The sequence below is a fragment of the Chlorocebus sabaeus genome, chromosome 23 (assembly GCF_047675955.1).
Source record: "Chlorocebus sabaeus isolate Y175 chromosome 23, mChlSab1.0.hap1, whole genome shotgun sequence".
NCBI lineage: Eukaryota > Metazoa > Chordata > Mammalia > Primates > Cercopithecidae > Chlorocebus > Chlorocebus sabaeus.
The window spans coordinates 2,820,421-2,841,033 of record NC_132926.1 but is presented as its reverse complement, the minus strand read 5'-3'; the positions used below and the strand labels follow the sequence as shown (position 1 = coordinate 2,841,033).

At 56.3% G+C, this 20,613-nt stretch overlaps 1 protein-coding gene across 1 annotated transcript in view; it reads right to left on the bottom strand.

Moving 5' to 3' along the window:
* The window catches only part of ADAMTS2 (ADAM metallopeptidase with thrombospondin type 1 motif 2), a 232,081-nt gene extending 212,468 nt beyond the window's left edge, over nt 1-19,613 (bottom strand). The window contains exons 1-2 of the mRNA XM_008015512.3: nt 19,341-19,613; nt 17,921-18,315 (exon numbers count right to left, since the gene is read on the bottom strand). Of these exons, the coding sequence (XP_008013703.3) occupies nt 17,921-18,315; nt 19,341-19,467 (522 nt within the window). The 5' untranslated portion in view covers nt 19,468-19,613. The remainder of the gene's footprint in view (nt 1-17,920; nt 18,316-19,340) is intronic.
* Nucleotides 19,614-20,613: the final 1,000 nt, after the last annotated feature.

The window sequence follows — 20,613 nt, the reverse complement described above, 5'->3', positions numbered from 1 at the left end:
GACGCCCCACTGTCTGCTCTGCTAATGCAAGCCCATGAGGCTGAAGGAGTCTCAGCTTCCCCAGCCACCCAATCACACCCCTGATGTATACCAGTCCCTGGTTCCTTCAAGTCCTTGGGTCATTTTCAGATTCAACTTCAGCCAAGACAGTGGTCCCCTCCTGCACCTGCCACAAGCACTGTTTCCAACGTGGGCAGAGTTGACAGTCGATGGGTATGTGTGATCTTTCGGAGCCCCTGTCCCAGGCCCACAGGATGAATGGGAAGGTGGATACGGTGGGTACAGCAAGCAGGAAATGCTGATGGTCAGGAGGGGCCTTGAATGCTGGTCTTGGGAGCCTGTGCTTTACCCTCCAAGTGGAGGAGCCGTGGGGAGCATTTTGGGTAGGGCACGGAAGGGAGGCTGTGTGCTTATCGTGGGCAGCTGGACGGGAGCGGGAGAAACAGGAGGCAGGGAGAAGACAGGGCAGATGTCCTGGAGACAGAAGGCAATGGGGACCCACAGCTCCTCCAAACAACAGCAGCCTGGCTTTCCTCTGGGGCCCATCCTCTCCCCGACCCACTCCCAGAGGGTCAGAGGACAGACGCCAGCCCTGGAGCCACAGCGGTCCTGTGACCAGGCCTGGCCAGCCAACGTCCCGCTCCGCTGCCCTGGCCACAGTGATTTGCCTGAAGCATGTGACCCAACCTGAGCCAGTGAGAACTGGCCACTGGGCTCTCCCAGAAACCCTTGGGGAAGCTGGGCCTCTCTGCCGGGCGCCAGGTGCACTGCCCAGGCAGGGCCCACGCGGGGGACGGCCAAGCGGAAACTGTGCGGGAGGCCTGGGCCGCCGCCCTGAGTTCTGCATTCCCCCTTTGGCCCCAGCTGCTCCGGCCCCGGTTTTCTGTCACTTGCAGTCACAGGAGTGTGGACCTGGGGACGGCCTGTGGGAGGGACAGGGGCACAGGCGCTGGCTGCACAGGTGTGGACGGGCGGACAGAAGCGAGGCCAGACGCCTCTGGACCACACCCTCCGGATTCGCTGCTAAAGGAGAACGGCCAGGCGGCCAGGCCCTCCCAGTGGAGGGGTGCGGAGGAAGGGACCAGAGCGCTCCCCGAACAAAGGTTACCTCTCCGTCCTGCACATCCTCTCACCACACTGGCCTCCGTTTCCCTTCTTGGGGCCCGCCCGCCAACAAGACTCTTCTCCCATTCCAGACTGGAAATCTTTCCCACATCTTGACTAATTGTGTTCAGGTGGGAAGGATTTGGTGGAGAAATGGCGTGTGTGTGTGTGTGTGTGTGTCCACCCCCAGCCGGGCAGCTGCCCCAGAAATGCTGTATTGGCAGGAAGGGCTAGAGGACCCTTGGCCTCAGTCATGTCCTGAGGGGCTCTCGGTGATGTCAGCGGCTCCTGGCCTCTTCCAGTAAACATCTGTTCTCCTTATTCTGACCCAGGAATTCCATTTCAGAACTGTAACGGCCTCCGCTGGCAACACATCCCAGGCGGGTGATGCCTGGGGCAGGGAGAGCATCCTACCCCAGCCTGTGCCCCGCCCCCAGCCCCGCCTCCCCACTCCCATGCCCGCCCAAGCCCAGCCCACAGAGCTCTCAGAAGAGACAAAATCTGCACCTGGCTCCATGTATTTCCAAGCGCTTTCACACCATGGTTCCTCCTAGCAGCGCCATCAGGAAAATATTACCCTGTAGTAACAAGGCTCTTCCCTGCTCGGTGCTGGCCGTGGGACTCACTTCATTTAATCCTCATAATAACCCACCAGAGGAGTTACTGCCATCAGCTTTTACCTTTCACAGATGAGAGACAGGAGGCTCGCCCAGGGAGGGAAGGAGCAGAAACCAAGCCCACGTGATGGAGCGAGATCACGTCTGACTCCAGCGCACGGGGCCTTGCATAGGGCTGATGGCCAAAAGCTGAAGTCATGGGAAGGAGAGGGAGAGAGGGAGGAAGAACTGACCGGTTCCAAAGCCCAGCAGCACTCATCTCAAGATCAGAGAAACTCTCAGGTGCCTACATAGGGAATGAATGTGAGTGAAGCCCACCTGGGTAATGAGAGGGAGCAGCAGAGACTCCCAAGGCACCTGGAACTGTGGGACCCTTCTAGAAGGTTCCATCCTTGCTCCACTCTAGCCCTCCAGCACATAGGCCCCGCAGATTTCCTGGTTCTCAAGAGAAACTGGAAATCTTGAGCTTTGTGAGAAATTTTCAAACTCTGGGGAAGCCAAACAAAACTCATCTGTGGGTGGACATGGCACACGGCCTGCCGGCTTGCAAACCCCGCCCTGCACAACGGGAACACTGAAGTTCAGAAAATTATCTCATTGTTAAGGGTAAGGCAGGGACTCCAAACAGGGTTCCTAAGTCCAGATTCCTAGAGTTTCCAGGTTGTACCACTGAATCTACTTGCCAGCCTTCTCCTGAAAGTATCTCACTGAACCACATCCCCCATAGAAACTAGGGCATCTTTCAAAGACCGCAGTTTTCCTGCCAGCCTGCAAACAATCCTGTGCATGGCTGGTGCACTGCTCCCCAACCACAGGGGACACCTAACAGACCACGAGGAGCTGAGAGAGGCTCCTTGACTGAAAGGGAAGGTCAGTCGCCACCACTCGTCCCCATAAAACCACAACATGGGCACATCCTGCATTCGAAGCTCTACTTGATGCAAGAGAGCAGGGAAAGGAAAGCAGTGCCACCGTGGGGAAACGGACATGGGAGATCCATTCAGGCCAGCGTTTGTCCACTTTGGGTCTACCACCACCGCGTTCACAGAAGCAGCAGCACCTGGTTCTCAATTACCTTAGAAGCGGGGCTAGATGCTCTGAAGACACGGTTGTAGCCCCCACACAAAATTACTGAAGACATAAAACGAACACATATTGAAAAAGAAGAGACACCATTATGAACTGCAGAAAATAACGACACACTTAGAGAATCCTCACCCCCAAAAACATCTACAAAAAGGGAACCAAATAGTAACAAGGAAGTTCATGAAAAGTCTAGATGCAAAATAAATACAAAGACTCATAGACCTGGGAATGCAAGCATGGGAAACATCCAAGCAAAAGATTTAGTTTTGCTTTCTTTTTTTTTTTTTTTTTTTTTGAGACAGAGTCTCCCTCTGTCGCCCAGGCTGGAGTGCACTGGCGCAATCTCGGCGCGATCTCGGCTCGCTGCAAGCTCCGCCTCCTGGGTTCACGCCATTCTCCTGCTTCAGGAGTAGCTGGGACTACAGGCGCCCGCCACCACGCCCGGCTAATTTTTTTGTATTTTTAGTAGAGACGGGATTTCACCATGTTAGCCAGGATGGTCTCGATCTCCTGACCTCATGATCTGCCCGCCTCAGCCTCCCAAAGTGCTGGGATTACAGGCATGAGCCACCGCGCCTGGCAAGAGATTTATTTTAAAAGGACTTTTTGTGATTATCTGTGGTTCATATTTGTAAGACATGGGAAGACGCAAGTCATTAAGAGCAAAGGATCAGAAGCAGGGGCTGTTGCCAGGGAGGGCACGCCTTGAGGACAGCAATGCTGGGGCTGAGGTTTGCCAGGTCAGCCAAGGTTGTCAAATGGTTCGCTGCAGCTCTGCACATGCAGGTATAATTTGCACTAATGTGTCATTTTTAACTCTGTTTCCTCCCTGCGAATAAAGATGTCTGTCTAAATTCTGAGAATATCATTAGTCTGAAATAAGCAGGTCCCAGGTATTCCGAGTAAATAATCATCTACTGTATTATAAATTAAAAGTATTCCCAGATATCTATAACAGTCTGCAGTAAAATATAACGGAAAAGACCCTATTCACAATGGCAATAAAATTCTAAGTCTCTTAGTAATAAACCTACTGGGCTATATTTTTAAAGATCTGAATCAATGTTCTTATTTCCATGAGAAAATTAAACATCGTAAAGATGTCATTCATTTGTTCAGCAAAGATTTGTTGAGGGCCTGCTGCGAAGGGGACACTCTTTTAGGCATTTTTTTTAAAACCTCATGATGGTGAAACTTGCCCTATCAGATATCGGAACGTATTGTCAACCAACAGCAATTAAAGACCCCGGGACTGGTGCAAAAGAAAAACAGAAAGGGTAGAAATAAACCCCGTCACCTCCACGAACTTCATAATGATGGAATGTACATCCCAAAGTCAAGAAGAAAGAGTGAATCAGCAAATGAATGGCGTTGAGACAACAGCGTGGCGATTCAGAAAAAAACAAACACTTAAAACCAACACCTTAGACAGTATAAGAAACACATTTCATTTGAATTAAAGGAGTTCAACATTTAAAAATCAAGTCTGGAGAAAAGCAAAACATACAATGGAGTCCTTCTTTGAAAGGCTGATAATTTCCTACAGTCTGAGTAACCAGAAGAAAGCAACAAGAGAAGCCGGACAGAGCTGACCGAAGAAAGCAAACGCCAGCCCGGTAGAATGAAAAAGGAAGTTCTGCAAATATAAACCCACCCAAGCTAACAGAGGGTTAATGACCAGCCCCAGTGAGAACCAATCAGCTTCCGAGGAGGAAAGGTGGAGGCAGTAACCACCAGCCATGAAAGAAACAAGTTTCAACAATAACACAACTGCCTGACTCCCACCAAGGGTCCCAGGCCAGCCCAGCCCCAGAGGACTCCTGCAGGCCTTGGGGAGCCAGGTGGGCACCTGCGGGCAGGTTGGGGGAAGGCTGCGAGGACTCTGAGCCCCCAGAGACTATCAGGACAGGCTGACACCAAGACAGAGACGGCCTACATCTACCCACCCCATACCATGCCCAGTCCTGGACCAGCCATCCCCGGCCCCAGAGGCCACAGTGTGACCACAGCCGAGACTGCCCCAACCAGGGCCACCTGCAATGTCCAGCAGCCTCCCTGCAACTGCCCTGGCTTTGGTTCTTAATGTCCCTAGTCCCGAGGATGCAGAAGCTCCCCAAAGAGAAGAATGCAGGAACTCTGGCAACCTTGACTGTGGAGGCAGACACCTGACACGTATTTCCCCCCCGCCAGTGCCCAAGATCTCCACCCAGCGCTGGGCACCCTCCAACCTCCACTCCATTCACTCCCAGACGGAGCAAAGGCTGGCCTCATTGACCCCTTTCCCCAGGTGCCCTCGAGCAGGATACCACCTGCACAACCTTCCCCAGCAGCCCTGCTCGTCGGACCACCCTCCCCAGTGAGGACGCAGCCCGTGAGAGACTGGGCTCCCCAAGAGGAAAGACAGCCCAAAGGCCAAGCCACCCTGTCTGAGGTGGGGGACGCTCTGGCAGGGCAGGGACTCAGCTTTGACCTTGTTTGCTGGAAAATGCACCAAGAACTCAGTAGCAGACCAAGGAGAGGAGAAATTAATCCCCCTTTCCAGCAATTCACCCTGCTTGTGCGGGTGGGGAGTTATCTGTACCTCTGAGGAGGCACAGATTTCATCTGGCGCTCCAGCTGCAGTGGAGGGAGCTCTGTGGGCCCTGGGGTGGGTCACTCCCCGTCGCTGTGCCCTGATTTCCTTCCAGCACATTGGGATGGGTCGTTGTTGGTTCCCAGAATGTACCTGTTGGCAACGGGGACTTCTTGGTGGTGTCACAGGAGGTGACGTGTAAACAGGAAGGTACAGGTGCAGAGTGCAGCTGACGGTGAAGGGCCCCCAGCCAGGAAAGGTCCCCAGGAGTCCTGGATGATGAAAGACTCTGGGAAAGAAAGGTGGGGAGAGGGAGAGGGCAGAAGGAGCAGAGAGGGGAGAGGGCATAAAGGAAGAATGGAGAGAGAAAGGAAAAAGGGATGAAGGAGAAGAGAAGGGAGGGGAATGGGAAGAAGAGGAAAGAGAAAAGCAGAAGGGGGAAGAGAGAGGCGGGAAGGGGAGGAGAAGCTGGAGGGAGGGGAAGGGGAAGGAGGGAGGGGTGCCCAGCACCAGGACCCAGCACAACTGTCCTATGACAGTTGTCTCTGCAGCTGCATTCGGGGCTGTTTCCGAAACTCAGGCCTTCTCCCTGTCCTCGGGGCTGAGCCCTGGCCTGGGACCTCCCTTGTTCTATCAGAGCCCCCAGGCTGGGTGAGGTCCACTGGATCTGTTTTCACTCACAATGCTTCTGACACCAAACACGTGGTTTCCCTCCCACCACCCAGTTCTCCAACCTCCAGATGCCAGCTGGGTGTCCCACAGTTCAGTGCAAAACTCACGCCAACTACCTGGGGTCAGCGTAGCCCTCAGGCTAAGGGCTCAGTCCCACAAGGCGGCCCCACTTGCGGTTGCAAGTCCCAGCTTCCCACCTGTGCTTCTGACCCAGCGGCTATACATCGGGAGGGTCCCACAACTCCCTCCTCAGGCTCTGTAATTTGCTATTAGGTTGGTGCAAAAGTAATTGGGACCTTGTGTTCATTAATAGAACAGATCACAGAACTCAGGGAGGCACTTTACTTACTATTTCCAGTTGATTATTAAAGGCACAGACCAGAAACAGCTGCATGGGAGGGACGGGCAGGGCAAGGTAACGGGAAGGGCTGCAGAGCTTCCACGCTGTCTCCGGGCACTCACCCTCCCAGCCCCTCCGCGTGTTCACCAACCCTAAGCTCTCCAAACCTTGTTGTTCAGGGGTTTTCGTGGAAGTTCCATGACTTGCATCCCCACAGGTTGGGGGAGTGAGGCTAAATTCTCAGCCCAGTAATCCAGAAACTCTTATATCAGGAACCAGGGGGCTTAGACCAAATATGACAATAAAAGGCGTTTCTATCACCCCTTAACACTCAGGAGATTACAAAGGTTTGAGGAGCTCTGAGGCAGGAGCCAGGGATGAACAGCAAATAAACATTTATGATTTCCCACTATCACAGGGTCTCAGACAGCACCTCCGCCTGTGACCCGACCTGCACTGCCCCAGAGGCCCAGACCTCAGCTCAGGGCCAGTGCGCCGGGATCAGTGGCCAGTGGTCAGCCGTCGTGCAGAGACAGGGGGGCAGAGGGGAGGGAGGGAGGTGATGGGAGGGGAAGGAAGAGAAGGAGAGAAGACCAGGAGCCTCCCAGGACCTGGGCACCTGCCTGGGAGGGCACTGAGGAGCACCAAGGAGGATGCCTACCACTGCCCCCACTTTGGCCTGATCAGGTCTGCGGGATCAGTGCTCAACGCCCATGGAGCTCCAGGTGCCCGCCAAGTGTGGAGAGCCCTGCAGCAAAGGCCAGCTGCTGCCGTGGAATCCTGCCCACTTGCATGTGAGGACCCCTTCCCACCGTGTGGCCTTGGGGACGTCCGTGCAACGGGGGCTGCCTTCCTTCTGCCAGGGCTCTGAATTTCCGGGTGAGAGACCCGAGGGCAGAGGGCCAGGAGCCGACACCGCCAAGGCAGCTTCCCGCATCCCAGGCCTGGCCATCCCCCTGGATCGCTTCCTTCCACCTCAAGCCCCCCACGGAATTCCGTTTGACAGAGGCCAGCCAGCCTCATCCCCCTCTGCTCCCTCGCTGACACATGCCTTGGGAGGCCGGTGGTGTCTTAACTGGGGAAAGGGAGGGTCACAGGCCAGCAAGAGAAGAGCCAGGCTCCAAGTCTGGTCTGGTCTGAGAGCCCTCACTCCCCACAGCCTTCTCTAGTGAGCAGCCGTCATGCTGTGCCAAAGACCCTCCTGTGTAGCTTTTGAAAAATACAGACCCCGGGGCGCGTGCAGGTCTGATAAACCAGAATCTCTCAGGATGGGGCCTATGTACAGATGCTATTCAAAGCTCCTCAAATTCCATGCCCATCAGTGGGCAGGCAGATAGATCACACAATGGAAAAACTCTTCTGCAAGACAAGCCACAGGTTTTTCCTTTGTTTTGTTTTGTTTTTGAGACGGAGTCTCACTCTGCCACCTGGCTAGAGTGCAGTGGCGCGATCTCAGCTCACTGCAAGCTCCACCTCCTGGGTTCAAGAAATTCTCCTGCCTCAGCCTTCCAAGTAGCTGGGACTACAGGTGCGTGCCACCACGTCCAGCTAATTTTTGTATTTTTAATGGAGACGGGGTTTCACCATGTTGGCCAGGCTGGTCTCAAACACCTGACCTCAAGTGATCTGCCCGCCTCAGCCTCCCAAAGTTACACAGGTGTGAGCCACTGTGCCCTGCCTACAGATTTATTCTAAGGAGGGGAATGTCTTTGCTTGGAAAAACACCTTCTAGAAGCACATGGGATAATAGGTAACAGTGGGACTGGAAGAGCAGGGGACTGTGCAGGCAGCGCCAGCACCTCAGAGCAGAGGGCGAAGTCCGCTGTAAGGCACAGGAGGAAAATGGAGGGGTTGCTCCAGAGAAACTGGACAGAGGGAGGGAGACACCACTGGGAGGGGAGAAAGAGAAGCCACAAATCAAAGTGGAAATTCCCACACACATGGCCCAAAGGGCTTTCCAAGAACAGGGTCCTGTTCTCCCAGAAGCCACCTGCATGGCGGGAAGTGCTGGCTCCCCCACCTTCTGCAGGAAAGCTCCCCCTCCCTACGAGTGCTTCCTATGGGGCGTAAATGGCGACTGGGTTTCATTTCTGGCCCAGCAAAGTGGACAGCTGAGGCCCTGAGGCTGAGAACACAAACACCCCGGCATTGCAACACCTCTGGCTTTTGGAGGTGAGAGAAGGGAGCGTTAAGAGTTAAGACACATTTTATCCCGATTTCAGCTCCTTTACTGATAAAAATGGGATCTTAGAAAACAAGAATTCAGAGGATATTGCCTTCACATGAAATCCATCTTAATCCACAAGCAAGCGTTGTATTAAGCAGAGAAATACCGGGGGCATTGCCGCTAAAGCCAGGTATGGACGAGGATGCACGTAGCCATGGCTGTGACTTCCCAACACTCTGAAGGTTCCAGACGGTGCAGATTGGAGATGAAGAGCCAAAATTATCAGTGTTTACAGAGAGCACAACTGTATACCTAGAAAACCCAAGGGACTTCACAGATACATTAGAATTAATGAGTTCAATCAAGCTACTCGGTAAAAGATAGTTCTATAAAAATCAATAGCCTTCCTGCGTACCAACAACAGATGTAAAGTATTCAATTTGCAATGGCAAAAAGGAAAAAAAAATCCTCAAAATAACCCTGATTTTTAAAAATGGATGACCTGTATAAAAATATATATATAATACTTTACGGAGCAACATCAAAGCAGAATGAAATAAACTGAAAAATACACTGTTCCTGGTAAATACTGTAAATTACATCGGTTCCTTCTTTAATTAGTTTCTAAGTTTAATTTACTATCAATCAAATTCACGAGGGATTTTTCTACCCGACAAAACAATTCTAAAATTCATTTGAAAGAATAAACATATGTGACCAGCCAAGAAAATTTTGCAAGAGAATACCAGCAAAGGGGGAAGTATCCAGCCAGATGTTCCAAAGCCACACAGTCCAACAGAAATAGAACTCGAGCTTTGCATGTAGCCACGTTTTAAAATAAAAAAGACACAGGTGAAATTAATTTCAGTAATATATTTTATTTAACCCAGTATGCCCAAAATACTATGATTCCAACCTGTAATCAATACTTTAAAATGATCCATTAAACACTGCACATTCTTTTTTTGGGGGGGGGGGCACTAAGTCTCTGAAATCCAATGTATATTTTACACTCAGGGCCCCTCTCAATTCAGACCAGACACATTTTAAGTCTTCAATAGCCTTGTGTGGCTTATAGCTACTGTATTGGACAGCGAAGCTTCAAAGTACTTAATACTTTGAATATTAGAGCCTTAAAGTTCTAATAATAAACACAGCTTAGTATTGGTACAAGAACAGAATGATGGAAAAGTAGAATGTTATCTGTGGTATTGCTTAACCTGAGGTTTCATTTGCCACTGACTGGCGATGGTACATGCTATAATCCATAAAATAGAGGTATAAATACATACCAATATGCTCACAGCTCTCAAGCCCCTTTCTGTCATATGTCCAGAAGCTCTGTCCCAATCAGAATGGCCACTAGCAAGGCTTAGACAAGCCTTGCATGAAACATAAGACACCCTCCTTTCCATGTGGTCCCAATCCCTGCTTTCAAACAGCTGCATGGGAGGGACGGGCAGGGCAAGGTAACGGGAAGGGCTGCAGAGCTTCCACACCCTCTCTGACCACCCACCCTCCCAGCACCTCCGTGTGTTCACCAACCCTAAGCTCTCCAAACCTTGTCATTTAGGGGTTTTCAAAGGAAAAAACCCCGGGTTTAAAGATGACAGGCTTTAATACTTTGCAATACTTTTAATACATTGAAATTTCAGATTAGGGCTTTCAAAGGAAAAATACCCGGGTATAAAGATGAATCCTGGACATTCTGCTCAGAAAGCCGGTGAGGACTGCTCCCTCCGACAGGCATCTTTCAATTTCCCGTCCCTGAAGTGAGGATGCGATTGGCAGGTCTCACACCCTGGCCCCGGCCCCCGCCTCCTGGGCCACCACCCTTGCAATGCAGTCCCTCACTGCAGACGCGTGCAGTGCCAGCACCCTGGACACTCAAAATGCCTTTGAAGAGTCACACCGTGAGGTCAAAAAGTTAGGGTGCTTGCAGAAAGGCGCATGTAGCTTCGCATTGGTGAGGCAAATATCTATCCCTGGAGGACGGACCACTACTTCGTAATTCACAAGAGGAAGACCCCCGGAGGCAGATGAAGCCGCCGGAACTCAGTTCCTGGGAGCCGTGCCACGCAACGGCCAGGCAAGAGAAATGGTCCACCCATTAGGCTGCAGACAGCATTAGAGAAACCAAGCACTACGGGGGCGGGGCTTGCACCTCCAGGGGACCACAGTGAGGGCACAGAGCCGCAGTTTAAATGGGAGCGTCTCCTCTCTCTTGGTGGCATATAAAGTAATGGTGTGTCCTGTAACTGATGGCACCTCAGAGCTAATGAGATGCAGACACGGCCGCCGCTTTCTCACCCCCGGGCCTGGGGTAGGCGCTTGCTGCACACCAGTCCTTTCACTGCCAGTGAAGTGTGTGCCGACAGAACCCATCTTTCGCTATTGGAGGAACCGAGGTTCGCAGCATCGTGGTGCTTGTCCACCCTATGCAGTCACGAGGGGCACAGCGGACCATGTGACCCGCAGCAGCCTCCAGCCCACACTAGGCCCCTGCTTCCCTGGGTTAACCCCTGAAATGCACAGGGCAGGGTGGGGATGGCGTACAGCCTGCCTGGCTTCAGCAGCACCCAGGCCTTGGTCTTGGACACTAGGGTTCCCTTTGCCTCTGAGCGGAAGCTGTGCACCCTACCCTGCAGCCCTGGAGTCGTCGTGCAGTGTAATTGAAATTCATGGACAAGCCCGAGGAGCCAGCTCCAGGCTCGGTAATAGCTTCTCCATATTAATGGCAGCACCGCAGACCCGGCGGACAGCTGACATTTAATATGAAACATACGCAGCTGAGTGTGGAGCTCCTACCTGGATCCTCCCATTCCGGGGTGACCACCAGTAGGGGATGGGGGTGTCTAAAGTGGCGCCAAGATTGAGGGGGCTGGGTCCTCCTCTCCCCTGAGTAACTCAACCCCACTTAAGGCCCCTCTTCTGCAGGGTGCAGGAAACCCCTCCCGAGAAATACATCAACACGTGCTGGCCCACACTCACTCACACGCACACACTCCCATGCAGACACACTGTGTGCACACACTCACATGTACATTCTCATTCAGACACACACGCACATATGCACCCCCACACGCACACTGTGTGCACGCACCCCTATATGCAAGACATGCAGAGGCAACATGTACGTGCACACACTTCCGCACACTCCTGCCATGCACAGCCCCAGGACATGCACACGTCCACGTGCAGCCAGCAGACTGCTGTCCTGGCAGCAACACAGGGACCCCCAGGGCTGCCCAAGCCAGAGAAGGAGGTGGGGTAAGGAAGGACACGTCTGCCTGCCAGCACAGACCCAGGGTCCCAGGAAGGCCGCCATGCACACTTGCCCCTTTGGGTCTCCAGATACTAGAGTAGGCAGGCCCAGACCACAGCTCAGGCAGCCACGAAGCAAAGCCGGCCTCGCTCCTGAGTGGATGTTCCTGGCCCTGGGGCTCAGGGCGGATAAGCCCCTGGCTGATTCCCTTACTCGCCCAGGTGTGGCCCCTGTGAGCCTCACAGCAGGCCTGGGTGAGGACCTGGCCTCCACCTCCCAGCTGACTCTCAGGAGGGCCTGCATTCTCTCAGGCATGACTCGCTAAGCACTGGAGACACGGGCGACAGGGAAGCCACGGCGAGCCATTGGGCAGGAGAAGCCTGCCACACAGGAACGAGCACATGGCTGCGCGCATTGACCAGTGCCAGAAACACACCCAGCCACGCAATGGAGTGCAGGCCGGGGCTGGGCAGCATGATACGGGGGTCCCAGGAAGAGCCGGCCTCCCGGGGCTCCAGCTGAGACCAGCGCTGACTAGGTGCCGGGAGCTGGCTCCACTCCGCCCCTCCCTGAAGGATTCCAGGAGAGACGCCAGCCCACACAGAGAGGACCTGCATATGTAACTCCTAGAGCCTCGGTTTCCTACCTGTGGGATGGGGCCACGGCGGCTGGTTCACAGGAAGACTGCAGGGGCCGGGTTCGCAGCCCCCAGCGGAGGTAGGTGGTTTGGATGCTGCTCCCCGCACCCGCTCCTGGGGCCACCCGCCGCCTCCGCCCGCCTCCGGAGGGACTGCGCTGCACTGCTGGACTCCTCAGGCCTCTCCACAGGGGCCCTCGGCTCAGGTAAGGCAGCAGGGGAGGGAGTCACTGCCCACCTCCCAGGGCACCTGAGGAGGACGCTGGAGTTCTGCCTCCTGCAACCCTTGCTCCCGGAGTCTCATTCCAGACCAGCAGAGCGTGTGACTCGGGCTGGAGCTGGAGGGCCCCGGCCAGGTCACAGGGGCCTTGAATGCCAGGCCAGTGGGTCTGGATTTTGTTAAGAGCAGTGAGAACCACCGAGAGGTCTTAAGTGAAGGCGTGGCATGAGTTTCTGCGTGGTCTCTAAACATCCCTCTGGCTGCAGTGCAGAGAAGCGCTGTCGGGGAGAGAGCATGGAGCACTGGGGGACAGAGGAGCAGAAGGCAGGGGCTGGCGCCGGGCGTGGAGGGAAGCCGGGCCAGAGAGAGCTCTGGGATTGGAGCTGGCTAGGGGAGGGCAACCCTGGAAGGGTGGGGTCTGGAGGAGACTGCGGGGAGCCATGTGACTTGAGGAGTATGGGGTCATCCAGGGAAGGGGGTTCCGGAGGCAGCCGAACAGGCAAGCCTGGAGCCCAGGAAGACTTCTAAGCCCAACATGGGGTCTGGAGTCCAGGGGGAGGGAGGCCACAGCCGTTTTCACCACCCTGCACAATTGTCGTCCTCCCTTCTTGTACAATAGACCCCTCTCCATTCCAGAGTTTGGGAGTCTGTCCCTCCCCCTCAGTCCCAAAGGTGGGCAGGAGCCTTGGGCTAGGCCTGCACCACGGCTATGGTTTGAAGATGGGCCTCCAATTCCTCCCCCAGCTCTTACAGGTGTCACCCACAGAGGAGGGCTTTCCGTTTCAAAGGGTTGCCTCCTTGGAAAAGAAGCTAGGCCTGGAGCCACTGGTGGCCCCATGTGGTGGGCTGGGGGCTGCAGAGTGGACAGCAATTCTGAAATCAACACCGAGAGGCAGGGCTGAGAAACGGATAGCATGCTCTGAGCCCCGGGATTCAGCTAGGCCTGAAGCCTACACTCCTCAGGACTCCCAGATAATTGGGGCCATGGTGTCCCTTGTTTGTTTCATCCAATATGAGCAGGGGTTTCTGTCACTCAAACTGAGCAAGACTTAAACAAGGAAGGTGACAAGTATGGCGGAGGCTGCTGAGAATGACCTTAGCAGCTGCGTAGGCTGCTTGCAGCTGGGGCCCACAGGAGCCTCTGCTCCTATGTGGGGAACCCCGACACCCTAGGGAACCCAGAGGTTCCTTCAGCCCTCTTTGGTCTTCCTGATGACCTCTCATTGCGATCCAGGCAGTGCCAAGGCGGGGTGGGAGGAAGGAAGACCCTACCAGCGGCAGCTGCAAATCCCAGGCGCCCCTCACCCCCACTGCACAGTCCCAGGACCACCCACACCTGCCTGATCTGCTCTAGCCCCTGAGCCTGCTGGAGCCCAGTGTGTGGCCTCGAAGGCAGCAGCCTTGCTGGGAAAAATGAAACTCCTCTCGATCCCTTAGGCCAGCTTCCGACTTCTCTCTGTGGCTTTGATGACTCTTAATGTCCAGCAAGACAGAGTGGGTGCCTGGCCCAGACAGCAGCCCCACAGGGGAGCCCCAGCTTGAAAGGCAGCAGCCCTGGCTTTCTTCTTGCCATGGGACCTTGGGCCTCTCTGAGCCTCAGCCATGAGTGGGGCAGCTCTACCTCACAGGGTTGTGGGGCTCACATCGAGCACCCAGGGCAGAGCATACACTTCCTTCTTTGGGCCCCAGGATTGGACCAGGCCTTGGAGGGCAGACCATCTCCACTGCCCAGCGCACGGAGGCTTCCTCCACTGGCCCTGCCCAGCCTGGCAGGAGAGGACCCCCGTGCTGCCCTGAGTGGGGAGGCAGAGGTGGGCAGGGCTGCTTTCATCCCACAGAAGTCCCAGCTGCAGTCCCCCACCAGTGAGGACTTACGCCAGCCATAGGAGCTATAGCCCAGCGCAGGTCACCAGCCAGTCAGAGCCACTCAGCTCCCAGGCCTGCTCCCGGCTCCCCACTCACACTGACGATGGTCAAACCCACAATGAGAACGTCTCCAGGAGTCAAATAAGAAAGGTGGGAAATGTTTTAAAGAAATGCGTTTTTAAAATTCTCTTTGTAGGCATGCAGAAAAAGGCAGCAAAAAGTAGTGAGCATGGCCTTGGAGTTGGCTTCAAAGCTTGAAGCAAGCTATCTCAACTTTTGGAGCCTCAGTTTATTCATCTGTAGAAAGGGGATGATGTCGGGACACGTTCCATAGGGTGCTGTGAGGATTGAACAAGGCAATGTGGCATAGGGGGCTCAGCTGAGAGCCCAGCACACAGCATTAATAGGAACACAGTCAACTGTCACTTACCATTATTACCTTTTATGCCAAAAGGCTTCTCATTGGGTTTTTAATGGGCATGTAAAAATCATGTGAAATTAGCACACTTACCATGCTGCCCAAGAGATACTAGAAAACTCTTCCGTAGCAATGTGATGCACAAGAACACACTGTTCAGCATTTTTTGCTCATGCCTTGTGCAAAGGTACATTTTGCTGTGGATATTATGAATAACCCCTCACTGTGGATACTAACCCTCTCTGTGGATATGATTAATAACTTCTGTCTAGTCACTCAACCTCCCAGAGCCTGAGTGCTCCACCTGTAACCAGGGATGAGATGCCTCCCCGATAGGGGCTCTGTGAGGACAAGAGGCACCCTGTATAAAGCCCCAGGTCCTTAGCAAAGAAGCCTATCATGGTAGCAGAGGGAGATTTAAAAGCAAAACAGACACATACGCAGCAAAAAAGTAAGAAAAGAAAAGAAGAGGCCAGTTGTGGTGGCTCATGCCTGTAATCTCAGCACTTTAGGAGGCCAAGGTGGCAGATCACCTGAGGTCAGAAGTTCGAGACCAGCCTGATCAACATGGAGAAACCCCGTCTCTACTAAAACTACAAAACTAGCTGGGCACGGTGGCACATGCCTGTAATCTCAGTTACTCAGGAGACTGAGGCAGGAGAATTGCTTGAACCTGAGAGGTGGAGGTTGCAGTGAGCTGAGATTGTGCCATTGCACTCCAGCCTGGGCAACAAGAGTGAAACTCCGTCTAAAAGAAAGAAACGAAAGAAAGGAGAGAGAGAGAGACAGAGAGAAAGAAAGGAGAGAAAGAAAGAAAGAGGAAGCGAGGGAGAGATGAAAAGAAAAGAAAAAAAGAGAAGAGAAGAGAAAAGTAAAGAAAAGAAAAAAGTAAAGAAAAAAGAAAAGAAAAGAAAAGAAAAAGAACCAATGGTGCAGTCCCACTGTCCAAGGCCATTATTCACTGACAGCATTCAACGCCACTCAGGCAGGTCCCAGCTCCTCTTCAAACCCCAATATTCTTCCCAGTTCTGTCTGGTACATGGAGAACCTCAGCAGTCCTGTCCTGCCCAGTCCAGTCTACCCCTGGTACTTCTGCACATGCTCCTCCCTTTGCCCGGGTTGCCAACCTGTGTCTTTTCCAGCTGGCCACTCATTCTTCCAGCCCCCATTCAAACTGCCCCCCAGGAGCACACTCTCCAAGTCCTGGCCAGAGTGCCCGTCAGCCACCCTGATGGTAGGAGGCCTTGGGTGGGTACCAGACCTGCCTCATCGCCGACCAGTACAGGGGGTAAACACATAAGAAGGTGCTGGCTGAAAAAATGAATCACCAAATGAGTTGCTGAATGAATGAAACAGTGACAAGTCCTCTCCACAATGCTCTCCATCAGGAATGCACAGTACACAGGTGTTGGGCCACCACCAGACTGCAGTCCCATGTCAATTCCCACCACCTTACCTCACCCTAAGTCTGCTGCAAGCATCTCCTTTCATTTAGGAAATTCGCCTCCAGCCTAAAATGGGACACACCTCTGAGGCCCAGGATGTCCTCAGAGACAGTGGGCAACGTCAAGGGCTCGCCATTTCAACCCACCTCCTCCAGGGATATTTACAGTTGTTTGAAGTATGGCCAAGTTCTAACTAAATCCAGCCAAAGGCAGTGATTTTCCAAAGCAACAAGTGATATTTTCTGTGTATCCATAAAAAGAATGGCAGTGGTTGTGGGGCCCTGGTGTAATTGCTGGCTCTGCAGACTGTAGGATGAGCCTGGGCTGCCCGAGTATGGATGTGCTCAGGGGCCATGGGGCTGGGAGAGTGGCCACTCGCTCGGGGCAGGAGTGCCCTGAGCAGCAATTAGAACAGAGCCCATGGTGGGCGGCTTCAGATGTCTGGCCAGCACAGCCAGCCTGACCACCACACACCCAATCCAAAATAGAAGACTGCAGTGGCCTCTGCTGTGTGCCAGGCCCCGGGCAGCCAGACAGAGCACTGCCAACGTCAGCCTCCTCCCTCAGCATCGATCCAGGCTTCCTCTGAGGCCCCTTGTGCTGAGCCATGGTCCCTCCTGCCCTCTCCAGGAAGCAGAGCTTCCCACAGCTCCAGTCACAGGACTAGAGAGGCCCAGGCAGTCTCAAAAGGGATCCCCTAGCCTCTCTCTTGTCCTTCAGGGGCTGCCCCCAAAAGATCGAGCAGCTCATGGGCACTAGAGCCTTCATTTCCAAATGCACCCCTCAGCTCAAAATAGAGAAAACCAACTTTTCAAAGAACCAGCTGGAGTTCAACAGGAAACCACAGCAGAAAAACCAGTGATTCCTGGTCAGCCAAGGGGCAGAGGGCTAACTGGGCATTTCAGCACCACTGCCTGCTCCCTGGGCTGGCATCACCCCCACACAAGGAAACAGGAAGACTGACTGCCAGCCCGTAAGTCCACCACAAACATATCACACATGCCAGTATGCACGACGACGGACACAAACTCAACAGATGCTCAACACACTTACATGCAGAAACCCAGACACATACACGCACAAAAGACACTGGCGTACGCACAGGTTCACACAGGTGCACAGGCACCCAGATGCAGGTACACACCAACGTTCCAGAACACATGTGCACACACTCACGAAGGTACACACACATACACGGACCCACCCCTGGATGCAAGCCAGAGACCTGTTCAGGCAGGCCTAAGAGAGAGAGAGAGGCGCACGCTGCTGCCTGCTGAGCCTTTTGGAGACCCGGGCCTCCGCTTGCATAAATGGCCCCTGCTCAGACCAATCAAAACAACCTGCTTTCCAGCCAAGCCCTTCAGTTGGAGCACGAGGCTCCCTAAAGCACGGGGAGGGCAGGGAAAGTCCTCAGCGCAGGCCTTGCCCTCCCAAGGGACTCCCAGGTAACGCTTTTCCAAAGCCCAGGCGAGAGCGGCGGAGAGAAAGGAACCAGAGAAGTGCGTACTCACCAGCCCATCGCAGTTGCTGAGCGCCACAGAGGAGGCTTCGGCTAGGCCGGCCACGTCTCCGACGTAGAGACAGCTCCCGAGCAGGGGCTCCACGCGGGTGGTGCCTGTCTCGCTCTGCCACTCCATAGTGGCCCCGGGCGCCACGAGGCGGGCGTTGGGCCGCAGCCGCAGATGCAGGTCTCGGCCAAAGACCGTGACATTATAGAAGAGGTGACTGCCAGGGTCCTCCTCGTTGCCTCCGGGGAAGCTCGGGGTCCGGACAGGGGCGGCCCTGCGGGCTCGTACCCCTGCTCTGGCCGTAGCTGCCGACACCACGTGGGACACCAAGCGGCCCTGGGCGTCAGTGCGCACCGGCACCGCCAGGATGCGCTCCGCTCCGTGCCCCAGGGGCCCGCCTGCAACGGGAAGGGGCGTTAGATCGGCGGAGACCTCGCAGCCCCAGAGCCTCGGAGCCCCGCCGGCCAGCCACGCCCCCCAGACCCCGCCCCACTGCGAAGGGAAGGGGCATTCCGCCCGGCGACCCCCGAAGCCAGCCTGCACCTCCCCGGCTTTCCTGCAACCGGGAAGGGGCGTTAACACGGCCGCCACTCCGGGGCTCCGCCACTCCCCGGCCGTTCCCTCCTCAGGGGACTTGCCTGCCCAGAGCGCTGCCCCCTGCCCCGTTCAGGCTTGGGGCTCTGTGGGAACCTCCCTGTGCCCGAAGGGACGACCCTGTCAGAGAGTGCCCCGAACCTTGAACCCACCGTCCTTGGCAGGACGTGGGGCTGCTCGGAAGCCATTCCGGGTTGGCCCCCTTACCCGCGTGCCACGACCCCTCGGCGGGCCCCTGCCGCCCAAGTGCCCTCACCGCTGGCCTCCGGGGCGGCGGAGTCTCGGCTTCCCCGAGCACGAGCGGCCTGTCCTGCCTGTCCAGCTCCCGCTCAGCCCGCTGCCGGCCCCGTCTCCCCGAGCGCCCGAGGACTGGGAGGGGTGGAACAGGGTCCCTCGGATCTCTGGGGATCCCCTCCGGAGCGCCCCAACCAATCCTTAGGGCCCAAGGCTACGCGCTCGGCAGCCGGCTCCTCCGGAGCGTCCCCGGACGCGAGCCCGGGCGCCGCCTCGCCCTGGCTCCCCCCCGGACCCGCTGGGGCTGACTCTGCGCTCTCCGCCGCGGGGCTTTTCCCGGCCCTCCGTCCCCACCCTCCGCGACTCGGGAGCCGCCAGTGCTCCGAGGCTGCCCCCGGCCCAAGGCGCTCGGGTGCGCTGCGGGGCGCCCCCTGCGCGACCAACCCGGCCCCGAAGTTGGCCAACTTGGCCCCGGGCGGGGCGCGCGGAGTTTGCCCAAGTCAGGCTGGACGACGCCTGGGGAGGGGGCGGCGGGGCACGCGGGCAGGGCCAGGCCGGCGGGGGTCCCGGGGCGGGGGGGCCGGGCCGCACCTACCTGGGGGGTCGGCGGCAGCGGCGAGCCTGGCGTTCGCGGGCGGCGGCGGCGGCAGGAGCGGCGGCAGCAGCAGCAGCAGCAGCGCGGGGCAAAGCAGGCGGCGAGCGGCTCCCGCCGGCAGATCCATGGCAGCCGGACTGCAGCCGGGGCCCCGCACTCGCAGCCGGCGCGAAAGTTCCCCGCGAGCCGCCCAGCCCACATCTGGGGGCAGCTGGAGCCGCCCGCAGCTGCAGCACCGCAGGGCGCGGGGCGGAGGAGGCGAGGCGCGGCGGGGAGGGCGGGGGAGCGCGGAGGGAAGGCGGGGAGAGGGAAGGAGCGAGCGAGCGAGGGAGGCGGGAGGGAGGGAGGCGAGCGAGGGGGAGGGCGGGGACGGCGGGCGCCTCAGCCTGCGGTGACCCGGCGCATCTTGGCGCGGCCGCCGCCGCCGCCCGCTTCCCTCTTCGCGCCGCCGCCGCCGCGGTGCCGGGCTCGCAGCGAAGCAGAGACACCCCGAGGCGGCGGCAGAGAAGCGCCGCGGGCCGGGCCGGGGGAGCCCCGCCGCCAGCCACCCCAGGCGCACAACCTCCGAGGAGCGGCGCCGGCAGAACGTCCCCACCTAGCGAGCCCTCGGGGTGCTGGGTCCCACTCGGCAGCCCTGGGAATCAAGGGGTGCACCCCCCTGTCTCTGTGCCCTGGGGCAGGACCGGGTGAGGGAATGAAAGGGGAGGGGGGACTGACTCCTGGGTCCTAGGGGCTGAGCCAGGCCTAATGCCCAAATAGAGGCCGCAAAGGCCAGACGATGCTGTTAGGAGGGTACACCCAGGGCGCGACCCCAAAGATCAACTTTTGCCCTTACTGAGAGAGGCAAGGCTCCCTCAGCCCCCAGTTCCTCTTCCTCTGAAGTCCCTGTCCCCTGTCCCCCATCTGCCTTCCCATCCCTCCGCTGCAGCCTCAGCACAGCCTCTTCCTGCCAGACCTGGGCTCTCTGCCCAGGAGCACAGTCAGGCTCCTGCCCTCACCTGTCCTCAACCCCACGTATGCATTCTGTCCTCCCGCCACTGCACTCCTGGCCCCCAACCTGAAATGGCCTCTCCAAGGTCTGCCTACCTTTTCCACCCAAGCATCCAAGGACACCTGGGTCCATCCTGCAGCCAGTTTGCTGTTAGAGCCTATTGCCAACCGGAACCCCTCTCCAATCCCTCCTCTCCAGCAAGGCCCTGATCCTCCCATGCTGTCTAAGCTCAGCGGCCTCGCTCCAGGGCCTGCCTGAGAGCCCCCACTCAGGCTATTGGAT